The 23,241-nt window shown below is 41.2% G+C and overlaps 4 protein-coding genes across 5 annotated transcripts; 3 read left to right on the forward strand and 1 right to left on the reverse strand.

The window, feature by feature from the left end:
• Positions 1-2,302: 2,302 nt before the first annotated feature.
• LOC131134598 (high mobility group nucleosome-binding domain-containing protein 3-like) lies at positions 2,303-8,908 on the reverse strand. The gene is made up of 6 exons (XM_058080066.1): positions 8,776-8,908; positions 7,957-7,992; positions 6,017-6,043; positions 5,887-5,925; positions 3,071-3,190; positions 2,303-2,989 (listed from the first exon to the last, which is right to left on the reverse strand). Exons 1-6 carry the CDS (start codon positions 8,788-8,790, stop codon positions 2,933-2,935), a joined length of 294 nt encoding a protein of 97 aa, XP_057936049.1. The 5' UTR covers positions 8,791-8,908; the 3' UTR covers positions 2,303-2,932.
• Positions 8,909-9,109: 201 nt separating this feature from the next.
• get1 (guided entry of tail-anchored proteins factor 1) lies at positions 9,110-10,532 on the forward strand. The gene is made up of 5 exons (XM_058080064.1): positions 9,110-9,440; positions 9,535-9,700; positions 9,797-9,864; positions 9,949-10,063; positions 10,257-10,532. Exons 1-5 carry the CDS (start codon positions 9,351-9,353, stop codon positions 10,328-10,330), a joined length of 513 nt encoding a protein of 170 aa, XP_057936047.1. The 5' UTR covers positions 9,110-9,350; the 3' UTR covers positions 10,331-10,532.
• Positions 10,533-11,332: 800 nt separating this feature from the next.
• On the forward strand, positions 11,333-15,950 carry LOC131134594 (uncharacterized). Of its 2 annotated transcripts, none has more exons than XM_058080046.1 (9): positions 11,333-11,577; positions 11,898-12,078; positions 12,141-12,349; positions 12,664-12,909; positions 13,704-13,841; positions 13,916-13,985; positions 14,057-14,172; positions 14,320-14,392; positions 15,427-15,950. In XM_058080046.1, the coding sequence occupies exons 1-9, from the start codon at positions 11,554-11,556 to the stop codon at positions 15,876-15,878; spliced, it is 1,509 nt and encodes a 502-aa protein (XP_057936029.1). In that variant the 5' UTR covers positions 11,333-11,553; the 3' UTR covers positions 15,879-15,950. The 2 variants fall into 2 exon arrangements, with proteins under 2 accessions (XP_057936029.1, XP_057936030.1); XM_058080047.1 differs by having other exon boundaries at positions 11,901-12,078; positions 15,427-15,949.
• Positions 15,951-17,348: 1,398 nt separating this feature from the next.
• LOC131134882 (glutamic acid-rich protein-like) lies at positions 17,349-23,015 on the forward strand. The gene is made up of 8 exons (XM_058080555.1): positions 17,349-17,535; positions 17,600-17,808; positions 18,502-18,747; positions 19,266-19,403; positions 19,481-19,547; positions 19,609-19,736; positions 19,868-19,937; positions 21,345-23,015. The coding sequence occupies exons 1-8, from the start codon at positions 17,349-17,351 to the stop codon at positions 22,526-22,528; spliced, it is 2,229 nt and encodes a 742-aa protein (XP_057936538.1). The 3' UTR covers positions 22,529-23,015.
• Positions 23,016-23,241: the final 226 nt, after the last annotated feature.

Genomic DNA, 23,241 nt, shown 5'->3' on the forward strand with positions numbered 1-23,241 from the left:
ACCTGTGAAGACTGTGGGAGGGTGCGGAGAGTCACTTCCGGTTTGGGTGACACAATTAAATAAGGAATTCACCTCTCACATATTACATGACACAGACCAGTACTTTCAAATTTTCATTAAAGTGTGTTAACCGCGTATTGTACTCCTTTTCCTAAATGTTTAATGCCGATTTCATCACAGTCGCACATTATTGTATGCAAAGTACTACGGTATGCTTTTATTTTGAAATCAAGCGTGGTGGTATTTCGTGCTTGTAATTGGAGCTTTACTTGGCCGAATAGTGTACAGGCTGTGTGCTGTAGTGCCAGAGCTCTCCGTTCATTGGCTCTCGGCCGCACGTGACAACTACAATAAACAATACCATCTTAGAACACACAAAGCTCTCGTCCTAAAAATATAGTTTTTCGGGAAATAAATATCCCCCTGTCCGGCTTTTCCATCACGGGTGTAGTTTGAAACGGACACTTTCATTTTTTATATTGAATTAAATACTATAGTACCTTCATGTCTGATTGTAGACTCCTCACGTCATCAGCACATGCATTTGCACGCACAAGCACATACAGCCAACATAAGTATATGTGATGAACACAGTGTCACACTGTTTCTCATCAAATCTATTCAATCAGCCAGGCGCAGTCCTACATTATATTTGTGTTTCAAGGACCATCAGCAGCCTCGATGCTGCAGCTGATCTGCACACATTTCCCTAAGTAAAATATACCAATAACCATGTGACAGAGTGAAGAAAAGTCCTGAAAAAAGGCCGAGGCCGTCTAAGCCACAATGCAACAGACATTTTGTTATATACAGTATAATAACTGTATCAGGTATCAACAGTCTCCTGCTAACCTGATATACATGTTGTGTCTCTGCCCATCCGTGTGGCTATTGGGTACTTTAACAAATACTTTGTCAGTGGTAAAAAAAATAAGCCAAAATCTTTAAGTCCACTAGTTAGCATGCCCCTCCCTTCAACAAATCCAAAAAAGATCTTCTAGAGTTGACTACACCACACCTGTAGGATTAGAGACATTATTTATTTTCTTAAATTGGAGAAGATTAGGCTGTCATCGAAAGACTGTTCTGCTAAATTTCAAGAAGCATGTCATGCTTTTTTTTTCTTAATAGTCAAAGAGTCTGATCTCCAACTCATCCCTTATTGAAGTCCTGTGGCAGCTAGGCGAGATAGCAACTTTTTATTTTTTGGGCACGTGAGTTAGTTTGATTGTTGCTTTTTCCACTGTACATTATTTACATCATTTATGCAATTTTCCATACGCACAGCTAACACGAGTGTACAATACCACATGTCATTCACAGTGTCATTGAATGCCTTATATTTGTATTTTTGTTCATTTCAACATTTTTTAATGCTTGAAAATGCTTAATTTGGGCACTAATAATAGGCCGTATCCAAGAACACCATAATTATTGATATATTTTGAAAAAACATCACAGTGAAGCCACAAAGTGTCGAGGGACAGCTTTATGTCCGTGACCTCAGTGGTGCTGCCATCAGGCCATTTAAAATGAAGGTCATATAGTCCGCCAGGAGGAACCATGAGAAAGCCTGCCTTATTGTAACCAAGACCATGAAGTTGATTCATTTGCGCCATCTGGTGGGCTTAATTTGATATAGCACCCACAAAACCTACCCTATGTTGGATGCCCATAAAGGCTGATTATGCTACATTTAGCTCGTTCCTCCCCTTAGACAATTCTAACTTTGTGTCAACAAAAACGCGGACTTTCACCTTCAGCAAAACCACCAAAAGAACAGAAACAATGAAGCAAATATAGACACAATAAAAAGTGACTGATGTTTCAAAAAGAGCAGTTCCAGGTCTACAATGATCTGGACATCACACGTCACCATTGTTCACTACTACGAAGGAAGCTAATAAGAGTTGTGGTGGCTCACTTCCAAAAAAAACACTACTCAGAATTGCTGCAAAGATATATAAAAAAAGAGACACCAGGACCAAGGAATGCATTCGTTTGATTTACATGCACCAACGTGCAGTCACAGGGGATACTACACCAAAAGTGGGGTTCACTCAACTCGAAATGTTCTTAAACATGCGGCAACAGAACTCAGAGATGTTTTGACCAGTGATAACCCCACCTTCCTCATTCATTTTCAACTTCGAAACTTAAGATCCCTGTGTTGGGGGTCAGCAGTATAGAAAATTGGACGGCTGGTGTATCTCTACTGCAAAACATTTCGGGGGGATGCAGGTGGGGGTTTTGCTTCCATTTTCCACACGTATACCTCATCATTCCTTTAAAACATGAACCCTTATTAATGTAAAAGAATGTCTTTATTAACCGTGAAAAACAAAACAAGGAATAACAATGAGGGGGGGGGGGGGGGATGTCCCAAAGTGTATATCCACAAATGTGTAGTACATGATTATTGTCCACCACAGTGGCCATTTTGGGTTTGAGAATGATAAATGTACCATCACCAGATGCAAAAAGACTGCACCATTATATTTTCAAAAGTTTAAACAGCAGTCATAGTAAAGAAATTCTAGTATTAAATCAAGAGGAAACACAATACTCATCTTTGAATGATTCGGTTTAACAAGCATAGCGATAGTAAGGGGGTATGATTTTAAAAACTGTAGAGTTTATAAAAAAAAATCCCTTGAAGTTCCAAGCTAATTCAGAGTTTTACATCAGGTTTCTGATGAGGATTGAAAACCACAGCCTAAAAGCAACAGAAGTCTGCAAGGGAGGAACACAATGGGTGGAATAAAGCCCAACACAAAGGCCAGCGTATTCCCTTCATGGCAGCCATGAAATTAAATGGCATTTGAAGACAGAATTAAAATGCATTTCTGCATTTGTGTCCCTAAAAACGCTTCAGAAAATAGCAGTTGAAAATATGATGTGCACTTGGCATTCAAGAAGAATGGAGGCTGCACTACTCGGCTGCTTTCTCCTCTTCATCTTTCTCCTCCTTTCCATTTTCGGCACTGGCCTGCAAAAGGAGCAAGATGAACCATCTTGGTACTTTGCTTTTGGACGTTTCAGACGTTTCATCTGTTGAAAGATGACATACCTCTTCAGCTTGGGCCTCTCCGTCTTCAGCAGGGGCATCTTTTTTTTCATCCTGAGGTTCCTCTTTTGTCTCCTCTGATTTGTCCTTTGCCGGCCCCCTCACCTTTTTGGTCTTAACCACCTAAAAAAAAAAAAAAAGAAAGAAAACCCAAGAGGTATGTAACCCAGACACTATACCCTATTTATTCTGTTAGCCACAATTTGGGTAAATGGAATGGCAAACAGATCTTTTTAATAACACCACGTGTTGTGGTAAGCACAACACCAGCAAGAGCACCATGGGGGCTGGAAAGCTTATTTTTAACGGTGCTTTCATTTGGTTAAAACAAACTCTGGTGTGTTTGCTCTTTTAGTACCGTCCGGTTGGTCCAGTGTGAATGTGATAATTCTGGTTTGGAATACAGTCGTCCCTTGCCACTTAGCAATTCTTATTTTGCGGCATCACTCTCACAGTTTTCCCTAAAATATATTCATAAATTGTGCTGCCTTGTTCTTGAATATGAATATTATTTTGTCAAAAGAATGGCTTCTTGAAGCTTTAAATTAAACAAAATAGCTAAAGTGGTCTGAAAAACTTTGGGCATCCCAGATCATTTTCCTTTATAAATGACAGCCATTTCAGTTAAATATACCCTATAGCAGACGGATACACTGATAGATGAAGGTGGAAATTAAGTTTACAGCATTTACAGAAAGTGTGCAATAATTATTTTAAATAAAAGTAGGCAGGTACCTACATTTGGGCACCCCAACAGAAAAACAACATCAATATTTAGTAGATCCTCCTTTTGCAAAAATAAACACTTCCTAAAGCTTCCAATGAGGGTCTGGATTCTGGTTGAAGGTATTTTTAACCATTCCTATTCCCAAAACATCTCCACTTGAGTCAGGTTTGATGGTTTCTGATCATGGACAGCCCACTTTAAATCACACCACAGATTTTCAATAATATTTAGGTGTGGGGACTGAGATGGCCATTCCAGAACGTTGTACTTGTTCCTGTGCATGAATGCCTTAGTAGAATTGGAGCATTGTTTAGGGTCATTGTCTTGTTGGAAGTATCCAGCCAACTTCAACTTTGTCACTGATTCTTGAAGACTGTTGGCAAGAATCTGCACATACTGACTGGAATCCATGCCACCTTCAACTTGAAGAAGATGGCCCCACAGCATGATGGAACCACAACCAAATGTTACCGTGGGTAGCAAGTGTTTGTTCATCCGCAATGCATCCCGCCTCTTGTCCATATAACTGAATTTTAGCTTAATCAGTCCACAGCACCTTATTCCAAAATGAAGCTGGTTTGTCCAAATGTGTTTTTGCATATCTCAAAGGATTGTTTGTGGCATGTGCAAAGAAAAGGCTTCTTCCGCATGACTCTCCCATACAGCATCCCCTTGTACAAAGTGCACTGAATAGTTGAACGATGCACAGTGACATCATCTGGACCAAGATCATGCTGGGCATTGGAGCTGGTCTGTGGGTTGACTGACTATCCTCACAGTCCTTCACCTCTGCTTATCTGAGATTTTTCTTGGCCTGACACTCCTTTTCCACTTTTCTGACCTATAAATGTATTTAGAATATTGTATCCTCGTGTTAAACAATAAAGTTTATGTAAGTGTTTTGTAAATTTGAAGATATTTGGAAGTGAGCCCTGAAAGAAGAGTGGGATGGCTCAAAACGCTCTGTGGTAAAACTGCCCCCTTCGTGATGTCACAGAGGGGCAAACTTCCTTAAATGGTTCATAGTAAGGAAGCACTTTGGGCGTGGCAGGAAGCACAAATCAAAAGGAAATACAGGTGGAATAGATCTAAGATCTAAATAGTTTTCTCTGTGGGTTATTGTGTGTAGCTGCTCTACAGGAGACCACAACTCAATACAAATAGTTGGAAAATGTGCATAATAATAGGTCCCTTTAAATATATATACACACACACAACTAAAATTGCTGATCCAAACAACCAGTGATTTATACAGGAAAGTCTTGAAAATGATCAAGGGTGTCCAAACTTTTTCATACCACTTTAAATGAACTAAAATAGACATGAGGCTTTCAAAGATGGCGTGAATGTTCTATAGTATTCTACACTGGTCATGAGGTGTCAATGTTCAGTGAGATATGCAAACATCAGACTTGATCAACAAAATAAATAATATAATAAATATTCAATAATAATTATTATTATAATAATTCCTAATAAAAATCCCTAATATCACAGGTTACTGTTACGGCTGTACTTGACACCAAGCAAAAAATGCAACTCTGAACGCCCCCGGTCTACCCGCCACTCAACTCCCAAAGAGAACATATTTATGGCTTATTTACTCTTATTATGTCTACTACATTGGGTAATATGAGTGTGAAGGTGACTATAGGGGTGTTATTCCATGCCCATAGGGCTCTAATGTTTAAAAAATAATAATTTAGAGTGTTACTCCCCTATTATGAAAACATTCCATTTATAAATAAGGAATCCTACTTTGCACAAATTCACTTATGATCTGGTCTAAAATTATCTGCAATAAACAAGGGATTACTGCATTTGAGCTACATTGTGTAATATGGCGAGTCCTTACTGCACCATATATCTTTTCTAAGGTTTTGGTCTGGACCAAAGTACTGAACTACAGCTACAAATTCAACCTAAAGCATAATCAGAAGAATAATCTAAAAGTAGAATATTATTTTGAATACTCTCTCTGGAGTGCATGTATTCAAATAAAGGCTTACCAATTATACTGTATGTGTGTTACCTCTAATAAACACTTGCAGCCACTATGAGTCCATACAAATTTTGTACTTTGTGCACTTACCTTCTTTGTTGGTTCTGGTTTTGGCTGTTGCGACTCTTTCTGTGACACACAAAACAAGTTGTATTATTATGGGACACATTAAAACCAACAAAGATATCAAAGAGAAATATCAAGAATGGGTGAAACTTACATCCGACAACCGTCGAGACTTCCTCAGCTGTAGGAGAACATTGCTGGTTAATGAGAGAATTTAATATGTACAGTAATCCCACGTTCACCACTATAAATTGGTTCCAGACCCAACCGCAATAAGTTAATTACCACTAAGTAGAAATTGAATATTTTAGCAGTTATGGCATAGAAAACCTGTTTATGATCTTCTAAATAAGTTTTTCTTTAAACATTATTAGAGCCATCCATAGATGAAACAACACACCTACAGGTCACCTTCATAGTCGTACAGTCTACAAAATAAGCCATTTAAGACAGTTTACTTTGTAGGAGAGGAGAATCGGTGACGGAAAGGGTGACATCAGGGGTTCGGAGTTTGTTGCGAACAGTAACCCATGTTATTGTGACTATTCCGATAATTTAAACTTTTAATAAAAGCTTGTTGTTGCGGTGACAGAGTCTGGTGCCTGTCTCACTGAACATTACATGTAGACTACTACATTCTCAAGTTGCACAGCGTCTTTTTTTCCTCTCTCCAAGTAATAGGCCATAGTCAACCACCAAACAGCGATCATTTAATCATTTTTTAAAAACTACGATTGAGTGACTGACCCAAGTTTTGAACTGCAATGAGGGACGACTGTACAAACAACTCCAACTTAATTTGTGGGTCAACGTGTTCCAAGCAAATGCATTTTGTTCGTGCAACAAAAATAGCAACCTTTTTTGGAACCCTTGGAATACATGCTGAGAACTGGTCAACATCAAAATATTGCTGAAGTGAACCCTACCTTTGGCCTTACAGGTAGGGCTCATACAGGTGCACCCTTTGAAGTTAGAATATTTGAAAAGTTCAATTCGAAAAGTAGAAAACATGAAGTGCAAAAAATTCTGGAGCTTTCATTTGGTCTTTTATACCTCTATTCCACCATAGCTAAATTTGGTGTTAATGCCATGAATTAAGTCTACAGCAGCTTCACTTAGTCCAGTGGAGTCAGGTCATTAGGTCACAGGGGTGGCCAAACAGGAAATAGAAGGGAGCTCGGTGTGAGCACAGTTTATGCTAGAGCTTTTATTTTGAAGATTCCTAATCTATAGTCAGTTTTTAAAAAATTGTTGTGTACACTATTCAGGTAAAAAAAATAACATGTTAGACTACAGTATTTACTCATGAACATTACCATAAAGCAGTAACCAAACATGTAGCAACACAGGTCTGGTACAGAGATAACATACTGCAAAATAAAATACTTCACTCCAATACGTGATCGTGTGTGCATTTGTGTAATTGGTATGGTAAAAATCTGCCATTTGCCCATGAATCTGAACTAAAACAACTAAAGTAACTGAAATGTGGAACTAATAAAGGCATATCTTATCTTTTACCTAATGTAAAGTCTGCGCTGACCCTCATATTTACAACGAAAATCGAGTCATGTGGAAATGGAGTGTATTTACTTGAGGTCATGCCTCCCCCGCGTCATTATGCAAACGGTTCAGCACTCAGTCTAGCAAAGTGAGAACACCTCCAGTTCTGCACCTCTGTGGTACCTTGACAGTGGAAAGCTAAAGCACTGAAAACTGAGTCCGAACCCGCCACTGTGGAAGGGGGGGGATTTGAATTTAACTCCTAAAATAAAATATTTTTTGCATCACTAATTTATTGAAATGCACCTGTAGAACCACTTAAGAATTACACTAATCGTGACGTCAAATGGAGTGCACTACTTGGCTGCAACCAGCAGAGGCGCTGTTGAGTCAGTCACAACTACAGGTGTCCCAATAGTCTGGACACAGGCAAATATGCATTTTTTTCAAGAAATTGCCATTAATTTGGAATGTTAACAAATAACATTCAGTATGAACATTGCCTTTGTGTCCAGAGACAATGAGACACCCTGTAGTTTGTTTTAAATGGAAACAGGAGTCAAGAACATTCAGAAATTCTTCAATACTAACCACTGGGGTTTCATCTGCAGCAGCTTCTGTTGTAACCTATGAGGGACACAGAATAGGCAAAAAAAAATCCTTAAGACCAGAACAACAAACACTCCTAACCCTGAAGACATAACGATATTATGCAATAAGTGGGGGAGGGGTGCATTCTTGAGTGTGTTTGTTTAGCGCGATTGGTAGTTTTAAAAGAGGAAGAGTACGCGCCACCTCCAACATGCACCTCCTTCCACACACCCACACAGAGCAAGCAGATCAAAACCGTGCAGATGAAATTGTTAAAACAAAACGCGACGTGACTGCACAGGCTTTGTTCGTGGAAGAAAAAACAGGAGACGGTGGAGTGTCTTTTTATAGGCTGACATGGCGCTCCGACAGAAAAGGACAACAACGACGAAGCGCATTTGCATTTTTTCGCTCTAAATGTGTGGGAAAAGAAAATAATTTCATACAAAATATAAATCAACGTGGCACTCGTGGGTGCATTCAAGTGCAAGCAAGAAGGCCGAATGAGTAAATGAGACGTTCACTGACACTCTCACAAGACGGTTCCTCCATACGACAACCTGTGTCTCGACTGACGCGAGGTTACACCCCTTTGTCTCCTGAAAGACAAGACTATTTGTTTTGTTATTTTTTTTCTTAAGTCAACACTAAAATACTAACCAAAAACACACAACGTCGCACAAAATAAAAAGGCGCCACCAACATGTTCCTGTCTCGTCGACAAGGCGGAAGTATACATTAGACTAATCCGTTAAAATATGCCATGCAGACGAAAATAGACGATGTAAGTACTCCATGCCGCATTGGCAAGCAACATACCTTCTTTTTCCCCATTGTTGTTAGCTGGTAGAGAGCCTTTGACACTTAAATTTAAGTCAGCACACGCCACACCTTTCAGGCATTTACCTCCAAAACACTCTGCCTGCAACTTCAAATAAACGTCGGAGCAATACTAGATCGAGCTGAAACCCGATTGGCTCTTCCATTCCACGTGATTTGAGCCTAATCCTATGAAAATGGCAAGAAGAACGAAGTCCCACCTTCGTCTCAAAGTGATTGGCTTACAGGAGGAGGCAACATCTTTTTGAACCATAGCAACTTACCTGTGTGGACAAGCGCATATGCCAGTCACCATTTTGAATGCTTTCATCATGTCATTTTCGAACCCCGCTTTTCTCCAGATTGTGTGATTGATATTCACCATTTAAGATGAACAAGTGCAAAACAGCCACAAACCTTTCAAAACAGACTAAAGACTGTTTTCACCTATTGTTACTTATTAAAAGGGTCGTCAATTTATAACTAGTATGTCCAGTAGATGGCGGTATGTCTATTCGTTCTGAGTCAGATGAGGAAGAACCAACGAAGAAGAATATAACAGCGCCTCTGTAAGCATGGCGGCTTGCTATGCTTGGTTTCTCGTGCTTGGCTCTGTTTTTCTCTGCAATCTGATGAAAACACTCTTGCCGAGCATTTCCTCGTTTGTAAGTATATATGTCGCACATTATCTGACATCACACTGGGCTTGTCGGGGTTGCCTCGCCACCCGAGTTACTATGTTTGTTCCGTCTTTTAAAGCTCTGCAAGATGGTGCAAAAAGATGCCGAGCAGGAGAACGAAATGAGGGCTGAAATCCACGCGATGAAGAAGGAGCAATCGTCAATCAGCATGATGGATGAGTTTGCTCGATATGCCCGATTGGAGCGAAAAATCAACAAGATGACGAATAATCTGAAAACACACGGTACGAGGAAAGTAGCTGGGAATGACATTAGTTATCAAAACCAGCACGGCATGCAACGGGAACTGTTAATGGAATGATATTTCCTCATGTTAACAGTTAAATCCAGGACTGCACAGCAAGCAAAAATGAAATGGGTTGTCAACATTGTCTTCTACATACTGCAGGTAGGTCAGGAAGAACAAATGCACCTTCTTCTCTATGAATGCATGCAGAAAGTGTTTTTTTTTTTTTTTGTCAAATGTTTACAGGCTGCTTTGATGATCTCTTTAATATGGAAGTATTACTCTGACCCGGTGACTGTGGTTCCGAGTAAATGGATTGCCCCTGTGGAGCGTCTTGTTGCATTCCCAACTGGAGTCATAGGTAATTATTCATATTCGGAACTAGGGCTGCACAAAAATCCATCAATACCTTGATTGACACTAAAATCCCACCTAATTTGTAAATAATGACTTGTGTATTTATGAACAAACACTGCCATTATCCCTGAGAGTCGCCATCACAAATGTAAGCAACAAAATTGTAATTCAAATTTTTTGCTCCTATGTTCTTCCAGGTGGAGTCGGGATCACATGCTGGTTGGTAGTGTGCAACAAAGTGGTCACGCTTGGTCTGTACGCCTTCAGTTAAAAATGAAAAAAAACACGTTCACAACATGTTTTTGATCCACATTCCAGCGCATTTGGTTCTGGCTGTCTGGTTTTGTGCTACATTTCTTTCGTGGTGTGGAGGTGTTTAGGATAATTTAATTATATTTGTATTTATTTTTAAATTAATAAGAGTTGGGAATGTCTGAAATGTTTTTTTTTTAATAAAACATTTGGGAAAAACAGGTTGGCTTTGTTACAGATTAATTCCGGTTAATATTAAACATAACAGCTATTGTATATTTTAGCATATTATTGTCTACAAGTTTAAAATAACCAAACTTTATTTTGGCAGAGTGCTGTACAACAGTGCAAGAAAAACAGCGAAAGAATAAAATTATTTAGGTATGCACAATAAAGTTCACCATACTCCTATGTGTCAAATGCAGTTTGCAAACAACATTTGAATAGAAAAAGAGAGCGCACAGAAAGCTTTCTAGATCTTCCATAATCTGTACCTACTCCAGCTGTATTTCCTTGGCTTTCCAAAACTCCCGTTTTGATTTATTCAACTAAAGGCACACTTCCGGGCACTCTGCTGTGATTGGTCACACGCTGTGCTAATGAGGTGACATCTTCGCAACAGTGCAACACCTTGCATTTGGGAACGCCCACATAAGGATGTCAGTGTGACATCACACAGAGCCGGTGTTAGGAAAAAAACTCTGAAACCGAGCTTTAAGAGCCGTCCCAAACTTCTTTCAGGACTCACTTCCTAATGTGCAAAACTCATTATCTGAAACTTTGGCCTCGTTTAACACGATAATACAACACACAAACAACATTGCGGTCAAAAAAGTGGAACTACTAGAAGTGGAAAAGATTTTTAAACAATTACTCAGGAAATACCATTTTGTGTTTAATGTGTACACTAACTTGCACTTTTACTTGTGAACGCTCAAGTTTTTTCAAATACAAACTGATCAGATTCTAACGCTGGAAGTACTACAAGTCCCAGAATGCTCTGTAGTAGCTATCGGATTGGATAGCTGGCTGCCTCCCTGCCACCTGTTCGCGTTCACTTTCAGTGGTAGTTTGATGCCACAAACCATCGGTGCATTTTTTTTCCTTTTCAAACGTCCAGTTACATTGAGCACTTTATATTTTTAAATTATATTGTATACTCGCTATCTTACATGACTGAGTACGGCGGCATTTGCGTTGCTAACTTTGGTTAGCAGAAATTGTGAATTTGCGACCAACAATATGGAACGTGGACTAGCTTGTGAGGTAAGGAGCATCTTAAAACGGTATTATATGAAAGTGCTGTGATTATTGGTTTTCTTAAACATTGGGTATAGCTACTAGAGATGGCAGCCACGTGACACAGACATAAACCAACATCTCAGCATCGTCAACGGCGTAGCCACATGATATCAAACCACATGTTCCAACAACAGTGACATTTCGTTTCACTCTTTGTTGTGCACCAATGACACCATAAAGGCTCAAGTCTTGTTGGGAGGCTGGAATGGTATTAGAAGTTTAAGTCTGCCTGCTTTGGTGGCTGGTATGTTGCTTTGTTTTGTTTTGTTTTGCTGTACTGCGAGGAGGCGATGAGTGTAAACCAGCCGGACTCTGCAGTGAAGAGTGCGAGTGACGCCGATACTTCAAGGTGCAACAAAGAAGCATGTCAACCGTGCGCCCTCCCTAGAATCTTCCCTGGATCAGGCAGGTTCCATGCACACAAGACTTTGGAGGACAAAAGGCTGACTCCAAATAAAAGTGAAGGTACTTTGGCTTGATCATGCATGCTGTTTTGCATTCAAATTAAACACACAGTATCTTTTCAGACTCTAGGTTGAAACTGCCTCCAATCCGTGAGGTGAAGACCTGTCAACTGGCTGCTAGGCACAGCCTCAATGATCTCAAAAACAAAAACGGGGACCTGCAGCTGCAGCTGATTGTGGTCAAGACGGAGACCAGACTGCTGAAGAATGTTTTGCACCGCCACTCGGCTGCCCTGCAGCAATATCAACACTTGGAGGGCAGCATTTGTGAGGTGGGTGACATACGGTGGCCGATGGGGAATAATCCAAAACTACCAATGCAGCAGGAAAATTCCTTCGGATGAGAAACAAATATGAAAGAAAAATACAGCCAATGCCAAAAATCCACAAACCCGCAGAACTGCATGAGATAAGTGCTGCAAGTTCACAGGTTCCATTTTTCTTCCACAATGAGACACTTTTTGAGTCACTTTCACCCAATAACTACACAATTCTACAGTATGACATTTAATTTGAACACACTGATGGCTTTTAATAAAACATCAACCCCAAAACATGACATCACATCAGATCATGTCCTCCTCAGATACAAGATAATCACCTAAGTGAGGTCAAGGCCGTGCGGAAGATTCTGGGAGAGACGCGCACCAGCTGCGATGTTCTGGGAAAGAAGCTGCAGTTCGCTGAGAAAGAGCTGTTCGACTCTCGGGAAAAGATCCAGCAGCTTGAATCGCAGATCTTGCAGAACCCTTCTTTGCTGGAGAAGGAAGCACTAAGCCACCAGTTGGAAGAAGCCACCGAAGAGCTGAAGGAGAAGGACAAGAGGATATGGGTATGTGTAGGAGCACTGGGTAGAGCACCAGGCATCCACCAGCATTTGCATGCATGTTTTTAGATTCACTATCCACTGAAGTCGTGTCAGTATAGAGCCATTATTCTCAAAATAGCCGGCAACAACAGTGAGTAGCAAGATGATTATGAAATGCCTACGGTTCATTGAGGAAAAGATGAGTTCCGACATGATCCTGAGCATTACCAAAGTAATGATCCAAGTTTTCCAACATAAGGAGCCCACACACACCTCCAAGATGACAATAGCTGAAGGCATCTGTGATAGTGGACAGGTATCCTCCTGACCCAAACACAATTGAATGGGGCATCTTCAAGCAGATGGAAAAAAGGAAGGAAGTATGGTGGAGGAGCACAAGGTGTTTAACGTCCAACAGCTCAACCACTGATGTCAGTCATTACATGTCCACGAGGATTAAGGCAGTGCTTGATAACAATGTTTCTCACACGAATGGATGTGAGCGCTAAGGTGCACTCATCTGTAAATGTTTGGAATTCATGTTTCCTGCAATGATCCAGACCGCCCAGTTCCAGTCGCACTCATGCAGTTGCACCATGCTTGACTCGATTAGCCACAATTACAATATCTTGCTACTCACTAGTGTTGCCAGCTATTTAGACAATGATGGCTGTGTGTTGGCTCACCTTCAGTGGATGGTAAATCTATACCGCTATACAAGCTCGCTTTCTATAGTATATTCCCTTGAGAATACACACTGTCAGAAAATGATGGGTGTCCTCTTGTGACATGCTGTATTTCTGTCCCATTTAATGTAGTATTTGGAGAGGAGTAACAAGTTACTGCAGTGCACGCTCCACCGCCATGTAGCAGCAGAGCAGAGAAAGATATGCAGGAGCAATGAGCTTTTTTACTGTCTGCAAGCACAAGTGTATGATTTATCCCAAAAAATTGAAGTAAGTTTGTACTTGAATGTAATAATACCATAATTGAAATGATTGGTGTAAATAAACTCATTTTATTTAATCAGGAGCGAAAGAGGGAGGTGAGAAATCACAACCTTTCAGCTCTGAGATTCCAAATTGTCACGGACAAAAAAGGTACAGGAGAATCCTGCCACTTTGCCACAAGCGTTGCTTTGACAACTGAGCCTTTTTTTACTGACACACAGACACAAAAAATAAGATGATCCAGACTGATGAAATTGTCTCTGCATCCAATGAGGCTGACAGTTGGCTCAATTTCGGCCATTCTGAACCAGACGACGATCAGAGCTCATCCAGCACAGTATGTCATTCTGATAATTGGACATCAATATTTCATAATTACCGCATGTCGGTATCTATTGTATCAGTTATTGATCAGTCTTGCTCAATTAGTTTTATTGTAACATCTTGGAATTAATTGAATGGTCATGTCTCCCATTCCCCCCAGGATAACGTACCACAGAGGTCGTTACCAGTTAAATACTTTAAGAGGGATGCACCACGCACTCGGAAGCTTACAGGTGAGTGGCTAATACCAATTATACTTCATCAATACTGCATATATACTGCATTATACTGTATCAATGTGATCTATACACTAAACAAGGAGGCTGTTTACTGGCCCTTGACCCATTCAAAGAATACAATTAAAACAAAAAAAAACAACAACAAGTGGAAAACACAATGTAGCTTTTTTTGCCGACATGGTCATTTGTTAACAAGTATATTGCACAACACAGCAGCATCAGAACCGTTGTTGTAATAGTGCTGATGTAACACGCATGAACAGTTGAGTTGTGCACCTGAGTTTAAAGCATATGCAGAGGTAGATGAAACTGTGGGATGCTGACCACTAATGATACATGAAATGTATTTACTGTTATCTTATGCAGTTGATTTAAAAGAGGTCCCAGCTGTTGTGTTCTTTGACATGGAGCTAATTCCAGACCTCATGATTAATTCATTCATTCATTCATTTTCTGCCTCTTATCCTCACGGGGGTCACAGGTATGCTGGAACATATCCCAGCTGTCTTTGGACGAGATGCGGGGTACACCCTGGACTGGTGGCCAGCCAATCACAGGGCACATATAGACAAACAACCATTCACACTCACATTCATACGTATGGACAATTTGGAGTCGCTAATTAACCTAGCATGTTTTTGGAATGTGGGAGGAAACCGGAGAAAACCCACGCATGCACGGGGAGAACATGCAAACTCCACACAGAGATGTTCGAGGGTGGAATTGAACCCGTGTGTCCTACCTGTGAGGCATGGCCGCTAACCACTTGAACACCGTGCAGCCCAGACCTCATCAGTTATTTGATTTTGTAGTCCATGCACCCAGTGACTCAGCGATTAGTTGACAAGGCATATTAACGGTTAAACATTTTTTTAAAAGTCTCCCAACACTTAACATAAGTAAACAACTGTAGTGACGTAATGACATCATTTCCAGTTTGCAGACTTACTGCATGGCTGTAAGACCATGACCGACAGTTACTGTTCCTGTTGCCTTTCAGATATTCGTTAAAACTCAATCTCTTTCAGACTTGAAGGAACCCTGTGATCCTCCAATCGTGGGAGACTATTTTGATGGAAAGGACATATCAGATGCTTCACAGGGGTCCGAGGAAGCGGACGAAGAGGAGGACCGGACGAACCAACATAAATGCACAGGCTCCTGCAGATTTGCTCAGTCTGTCATTGCAACTCTGTCCAATGATGGGAAAAAAGTACACAAAAGCAGCCAGTTTAGACGGAAGTACGTATACTCTGCGGCAACTGAGAACCTGCATATGGGGAAGCCGGCCTACAGCAATTTGGACCAGCGGGGGTCTTCCAAAGATGCAGTAGAGACACTCGGTGGTCAGAGTCGCACACAACCACCAGCTGAAGAATTGGGACTAAATGCAGATGAGGAAGACGGCCATCCTACATTGTCAGATGACATTTCTAGTCATTTTAGCCATCATCCATACTTTAATGGATCCCACCTATAAGCTTAAACAGACCAATGTCTCGGTATGACTGAATAAAATGCTTTGACATGACAACGAAACACAATTATTTTTGACTCTCTGGGGCCACCGTAGCTCTTGCATATGTAGAGTACACATAATTTAATTTGACCAAACTTGTATTTATGGACTCTACCACAAGTGAGTTTTGCTTTTTCTTTGGCTTTTTGTGTGATTACACCCCAAGGGGAGAAAGACGACGTGTGATGATAACCATAGAACCAGAAATGGAGTAGGAATAGGTTAGAAGTAATATTACTTGTAGTATTGCTTAACTATCACATCCAAAACAATAATTTGAACAGTACCTATAAAACACTATGTAGCGGTTTCACTCTTGTATAGATTTATTATCCAATGCTTCGCTGCTCGTAACAGTTCACTTCAGTTACTGGGGCCCAAGTGGTAGAGCAGGTTGTCCAGTTACTGTTATTGTGCCCATGCATGGAAAAGACACCCACCTTACACCCATACTGGTTTATGAATGTGAATGAGGGTTTGGTGGTGGTGGGAGAGAATCCGCGGTCAAACTACAGTGCAGTTAACCACCAGCGTGTGACGGAAGGGTGAATTAATTGAGTTAACGTCATCATATATAAATCTAATACATCAGTATTGAAATTACTGACAACATTACCTGTACTTAAACATTTAATACAGGTTTTATAATGGGGACTATTTGACTTCGCAACAGGTTAATTCACTTTACATGATTTCTTATGTGGAAATTATGTTTTGGTTTAATTTCTGTTCTCAATTACTTTCTATCATTCCACCCCCCCCCCCCCCCCCCCCCCAAAAAAAAAAAATGTAGTTGGCCAATTGTAGAACCGTGACAATGGGTCACAGTGGAAAATGGGTATGATTAGAGCCGCTTGCTCTTTCACACCGAGAGGAGCTTGATGAGATGCACCTCCCTGCTGAGGTGTTCCAGGCAAGCCCAGCCGGGAGATGGCCCGCCGGAGGCAGACCTGGGACACGCCGGAGGGATTATGTCGCCTTGGTGTGCCCCCGGTGGAACCGGAAGAGGTGGCTGGAGACTTCCCGACTGATACTGCTGACCCCGCGACGTGGACAAAGTGAAGGAAACGGAAGGAGGTATAGATATAATTTCGAGTTGTGCAAAATGTAACACTTCCTCAACGGGAGGAGTGTCATTGCCACGCCTACCGAATAACCATTGACATCATAGCACCTGTATGACGACGCCTGCGTCGTCCACCTGTATAAGACCAGGCGTCTCTGTATCTGCTCTGATATTAAGTTTACATCTAATCACGTCATTAAAAGCGACACTGAAGTCCGATTTGGAGCTTCACAGCCATGCAATGTATGCGCGGGATTATGAATATTATTACAAATGTAACTTTCGCGCATGGCCGCCCCTCTCTCGCAGTGTGTGTGCAATTTGCAATGTGCCTTTAGGGGGGAGGAAAGAGCTGCAAGGGAGCGATGAATGTCAATCAGCGGGACTTTGCATTGAGGACTGCGGCTGAGGGGGATGCTGCAAAGTACAGCAGAGACCATTCCCTAATCTGCTCCCTCCCCAGACTTCAGCCAGGGCAACGCTTTTTGCAAACCAAGTCACATGCATGCAAAGCCCAAGAGGACAAACTGAACCCATATAGGCGAAGTGAAGGTATTGCATATCAACAATAATACACATATTTTTATCTATTCACACCGTCTTGTGCCTCTTCTAGCCTCCAAGGTCAAGTTACCTCCAATTCGGGATACTGGAAGGCCCAAGGACCAGTCTTCAAACTGCATTAAAGAGCTAAAAAACCAGAATTCTATACTGCTGCAACAACTAAAAGAGTCCAAGAGTGAGAACAAACTGTTGAAGAACGTTCTGCATCGACACACGGTGGCGCTGCAGCAGTTCCAAGATTTAGAAGGCAGTATTTCACAGGTATGTGCCATAAATACGTATACACATGCATGCACCATATTTATTGCCTATAATGTATGCAAACAGTATCAACAAATGTGTGTTAAAATTGTGCAGTTATGTCATAAAAGAATGCAAAATTGTGCGTAAAATAAAATGAAACGGAAACAAACAATTATACATACTAAACGAAGGAAAATATGAATGTGCAGATGTAAAAAGAAGCCTGTTTGTTTAAATAGTGCCGACAAATATTCAAGATAAGATAAATAAAATGGTGGACAATCTGAAAGTAAAAAACACATAAATGTAATGATAAAATTTTATAAAAGTACAAATCTAACAATGACAAATAAAAGTGCACTACAAATAAAATTAGGACAAAACAATACCATTTATGAATATAAAATTGCGATATGTGAACTGTTACAAAATAAGCATAACATGCAAAATAGTAACATGCCGTGTGAAGATCTAAATGTGCATATAAGTAAGTACACATGAAGCAAATTGAATAGATTAAATAATTCCAATAAAAAATAACATTGTATATTGAAATACCAATATTATACACAACAAATAAAGGGTAAATTCAAAGTAAATAAAGTAAAATAAATAAAGTAAGTAAACAATTTTTTAAGTGCAGTTCAGAAGATATTTGTGCATATGTATTACCCCCATATCTCAACACGTGGTCACGGATCCGCCCTGCAGATACAGGACCAGCACAGAAACGAGGTAAAAGCTCTGCGGAAGCTCCTGGGTGAGACGCGCTTGAGCCGTGACAGGCTGGCAAAGAAGCTGCAGGCCACTGAGAAGGAGTTGTTGGACGCCAAAGACAGGATCCAGACCCTCCAGTGGAGGGTCATCCAGAACCCCAACCTGCTGGAGAAAGAGGAACTCACCTACAGGCTGAATGAGATCACCCTCCAGCTCGAGGAGAAGGACAAGAGGATACAGGTAGGTTCGGGAACAAAATGCATACTCATTGGCCACCACATTAGGTACACATGCACAATGGAAAGAACACTGCAGGGTGTCTATTATACTTATACTAGTGTTGACATTACAGTTAACTACATATATAATTATGCCATTGTTATCTTTGTAAAGGTATACAGCTCTGGTAGTGGAAGTCTTTAGTTTGTTCAAGTGTACCTTTTGTGTACTGGTGAGTATGCCACAGAAAGTCTTTCAAAATGTCTTGACCCTGAACATGTTTTCTATTCCTCTTCAGCGGGCTGGCATCATGAATGTCAGCCTCCAGCATTGTCTGAATGTGTATAACTGGATGAATGAAACACCATAAAACTGCTCTTGAATATAGTAAATGCACCCCATTCATCATACCGTATTTGTGCTAATAGTGTCATAATAGGACGCCTGCATTAGTGGCATCCATGGTCAGTGTAAATACGATTTTCATGGAAAAAATGATTATTGTGATGATGTACATCTGTTTCGATGTTGTACTCTAGTTCCTGGAGAAGAGTAACATGCTGCTTCAAGGCTCACTCAATCGCCACGTAGCAATAGAACAGAGAAAACTGTACAAGACCAACGACATGTCTGTCGGCCTACAAGCACAAGTTAATGAATTAGCCAAGAAGACTCAAGTAAGTGGACTGTTTTTGACGCCGGATGCGACACTGATAGCCACATTAATGTGGTTTAATTATTTCTTCATTCCCAGGCCAGGATGAGAGAATCGCAGACAAGCATATCTGCAATCAGATCCCGGAAACAGCTGCACAAAAAAGGTACACTTGACCACCGGCTCATTCATCTTTGGCAAGTTTCACACTCATGTTTGATTGACAGGCAAGCAAAACAAGATGGTCCAGACAGACGAATTCATCTCTCCATGCAGCGATGCCGACAGTCGCCTCAAGTCAGACTTTTCGGAGTCTGACGACATGCTGCAACCGTGCCAGAGCCCAGTCACCCCGGTACATTATTCATTTATGGCTCATTGAGTCAGGATTACTGCATTCTGAAGTGGTTGATGTACTGTAGCTGTTTAAGTAGTGCTTTTTATGTTTATGACTCTGATCATGCTGATTAATGTTGCAATTTGCAGGAATATGTGCCAAAGGAGTCTCAAACGAGTAAACGTAGAAAGTACATCAACGACGCTACTAAGTATGAAGGTGAGTGACATAGTATAACATTTACACTGGACCAATTAAATACAACTACAGTAAATACACTGATATACAATTAAACGGCCGTGGCACTAACTAGCATCGAACCCCATCTCTCCATCGGATCATCCCTTTAGCTTCGTGCTAAAAGGAATGTCGTCGTCACTTGTTTTGTAGTCAGACATGTTTACTTTCACTATCCCTTTGGTGCTATGGTGTTAAAGTACGGCTGTGTTTCTACACACCAGAATGCATCCTTGTGTCATGTCACGTATTAAAAGTCAACATTCTGACTGAAAACATTTTTACTGTAGTAGTATACATAAAAAAGTAACCTTATTTCAGTTTCTGCAGCTTTAGTTTGTCTCCTTGTTGATGTAAACATTGCCCGCTCACTTTGGCTTTGTCTTCTACTCCTGTGAATTTAATATGGTTAGGATCGGTGCCTTGACACTATTAAAAAAAACAAACTTGCACTGATGATAGCTGGATCATAAATACCGATAAATGCACAGTACAACATATCATCTGCTGAGCGCACTTGTATAAGCTCCTGGTGTCCACTTTGTAACATGAGGTATTTATACAGAAAGACTATAAACCTTGCAATCCCACTTACACTCTTTGCTCCCAGCATCACTAGTTAGCTCGGACGAGTGAGATGTGAGACACTTTTATTTTAATTGAGTTCAACAGCTGTCGTGGCCCAAGCAGTGGAAGCAGAAGCTGTAGTAATTCTACATGTGATCAAACTTACTTAAGATTTATGAGATCAAAACATGATCGCGGCATAAGACTTCAAAATGTGATATTGGCGTCCACTTCACTACTTCCTGAATCTGGGTGGGAAGTCTAGTTCTTTTAGCCACAAATTAAGCGTGTCCTTGTTTAAGCCGCAGGGTTCAAAGCTTGAGAAAAAAAAGCTGCGACTTATGGGGGGGCAGATGGGGACAGTTATCTTTATGTGTGCCCTGGGCATGAGGAGAGATACTGTGACTAAAGTGGGGCAGGCAGCCATCTTGCCACCTTTGACTGGTACTGTATTTCCCCCAAAATTGTGGCAAAATGTTGCGTTTAATAAAATTATTTGACCACATTTACACCGGCACTGTTGTCCTGTTAATTTATTGTACTGATAGACACAATTGGCCGTGTGCATTATTTCCAAACTTTTGAGAGCCATATAAAAATACTATAGCTGGGCCATATCTGGCCCCCGGACCTCAAGCTCAACACCTGCGATAGATATAATGAGTGTGTTTTCATTGAAATACACAGATGTCCCAGTGTGCATTGTATCCAAGCTCTTGAGGGCCACATTGGACAATTGGACCTCAATATTGACAAAGGCGATAGATATGAGTGGTGACAGATTGCTATGAATGGCTAGCTCTAACAATACATCTCTATCAGTTTCAGCCTCTCAGGATGTCCCTCATCAAGCACCAAGAAGACAGGTCTTAGGAGAGGAGTCTGCGATGGAGGAGTGCAAGGACGAAGCAGAGGTGGAAGAGAAGCAGAAGGAGAGAAATAGGGGGCAGGGAGACCAGAATGAAGAGGAGGAGGAGGAGGTGGAAGTGAAGCAAAAGGAGAGGAATAGGGGGCAGGGAGACCAGAATGAAGAGGAGGATGACGAGGAAGTGACGCATGAGATGAATAGGGAGCAGGAAGACAAGAATGAAGAGGAGGAGGAAGACAAGCTGCAGGAAAGGAATAGGGAGCTGGAAGTCGAGAATGAAGAGGAGGAGGAGGAGGAGGAGGAGGAGGAGGAAGAAAATGTGGAGATGGAAGATGAGGAGGACGAGAGATCAGAAGAGCACGGTGGTGTGGCAAAAGGGGGAAAAGAGGAGACGGAGGAGCTAGAGGAGGAGAATGAGAAGCAGGAGGAGGAAAAGGATGAGGAAGAGGATGCAGATGAAAAAGAAGAGAGGTCTCTAGAAGAACGCTTATTGGAGCAGTTTAAGAAAATAAGAGAAGATGTTTATGATGATGAGGAAAATGACATTGATGAGTATGAGGAGGAGGAGGAAGAAGAAGAAGAGGACGATAAGGAGGAGAATGGAGCAGAGAAGGAGCAAGAGGAGGAGGAAGAAAAGGCTGAAGGAAAAGATATGGAGGAGTTGGAGGAGGATGACGACAATGACAAAAAGGTGGATGACGAAAGCGAAGATGAGGATGAAAATGAGAAGGAAGAGTATGATGAGGAGAATGAAGGGAAAGAGGAAGAGGAGCAGGATGAAGAGGTTTGGACATCCAGTCGACAAAGCTCTGTGTCCTGCATTGCCAACGAGCCCAAGTTGACACCGCGTGAGCCAAAGCGATGCTCGAAGCCTAAACTACGCCGCAAGTACAACTTCAACCCAGTAACCACGAACCTGCACTTGGGCAAGCCGGCCTACACCGGTGTGCAACTCAGGTACTACAAAGGTGCAAATGTGCCAGTGAGGGAGGAGACCCTTTACTGTCGCAACCGGAAACGTTCAATCGAGCTATTAGAGGACGCTTCGTTGAGCGACGAGCAGACCAGCCAACCGGATGCCACCAGTGATGGCTCGGATTTGGAATCAAAAAATAATGAATCATGTTCATGGACTTAAAGCTGCAGTCACAGACAATTTTTGGCTTGTTCTTCCCACCCCAACATGCAGTTCATTTGCTACGATTCACTTTGTGCCCAGGTTGGACATTTCTCTGCGGGCATGTGTAAAGACACTTGAGGACACAACCCGTTACGATGTATATACATAAACTATGGCTTCATTCATTACCTTTGCAAAGCACAAGCACATTGTTTTTTTGTTGGGTTTTTTTGTATCGTTTGGTCTGCAACTTCCTGGTTTGTTTGTAAGCAGGACTACACAAAAACAAATATGAAGGATGCGGTATGATGCACTAACAGTACCATTGGGAGTTGTCAGCCATACTGTGCAACACTGCCACCTACAGGACTGGAGGGCAAAGTAATAGTTGCTAAACCAGGGGTGTTCAGACTTTCTACACAAAACTTTTTGCACAAAAATATGTGGGCTAAGTACTTAAAACTAAATTGCAAAAAAATGGCCATCATCCACAAACCTTATGTGATACGGGGAGACATGTATTTCTCTTTTCTGTGTGTTGTAAAGATATACAACCAGATAAAAATAGCTAATTCCTGCACATTATGGGACACACCTATGCCCCTACAAAGACTGCTATGAAAACACCTCCAAAAACCAAGGTTTTATGGTTTTATATACATGCTGTAACCATGTAGTAACCGGTACTATCATGATAACAATGATAACCTAGCATTAACTTTTCAAACTCA

This window comes from Doryrhamphus excisus, chromosome 8 (genome assembly GCF_030265055.1).
Source record: "Doryrhamphus excisus isolate RoL2022-K1 chromosome 8, RoL_Dexc_1.0, whole genome shotgun sequence".
In the NCBI taxonomy this organism is placed as follows: Eukaryota; Metazoa; Chordata; class Actinopteri; order Syngnathiformes; family Syngnathidae; genus Doryrhamphus; species Doryrhamphus excisus.

Bases quoted from the DNA above. Each gene is read 5' to 3' on its own strand.
- LOC131134598 (XM_058080066.1), bottom strand. The intron at 5,926-6,016 runs GTAAGTTTCACC...TGTGTGTCACAG, and splicing joins AGTCTCGACGGTTGTCGGAT to AAAGAGTCGCAACAGCCAAA. The intron at 3,191-5,886 runs GTAAGTGCACAA...TTTTTTTTTTAG, and splicing joins AACCAGAACCAACAAAGAAG to GTGGTTAAGACCAAAAAGGT.
- get1 (XM_058080064.1), top strand. From the start codon at position 9,351: ATGGCGGCTTGCTATGCTTGGTTTCTCGTGCTTGGCTCTGTTTTTCTC. The intron at 9,865-9,948 runs GTAGGTCAGGAA...AAATGTTTACAG, and splicing joins TTGTCTTCTACATACTGCAG to GCTGCTTTGATGATCTCTTT. The intron at 10,064-10,256 runs GTAATTATTCAT...ATGTTCTTCCAG, and splicing joins ATTCCCAACTGGAGTCATAG to GTGGAGTCGGGATCACATGC.
- LOC131134594 (XM_058080046.1), top strand. From the start codon at position 11,554: ATGGAACGTGGACTAGCTTGTGAG. The intron at 12,079-12,140 runs GTACTTTGGCTT...GTATCTTTTCAG, and splicing joins GACTCCAAATAAAAGTGAAG to ACTCTAGGTTGAAACTGCCT. The intron at 13,842-13,915 runs GTAAGTTTGTAC...TTATTTAATCAG, and splicing joins ATTTATCCCAAAAAATTGAA to GAGCGAAAGAGGGAGGTGAG.
- LOC131134882 (XM_058080555.1), top strand. From the start codon at position 17,349: ATGAATGTCAATCAGCGGGACTTTGCATTGAGGACTGCGGCTGAGGGG. The intron at 17,536-17,599 runs GTATTGCATATC...TGCCTCTTCTAG, and splicing joins CCCATATAGGCGAAGTGAAG to CCTCCAAGGTCAAGTTACCT. The intron at 19,548-19,608 runs GTACACTTGACC...TTTGATTGACAG, and splicing joins GAAACAGCTGCACAAAAAAG to GCAAGCAAAACAAGATGGTC.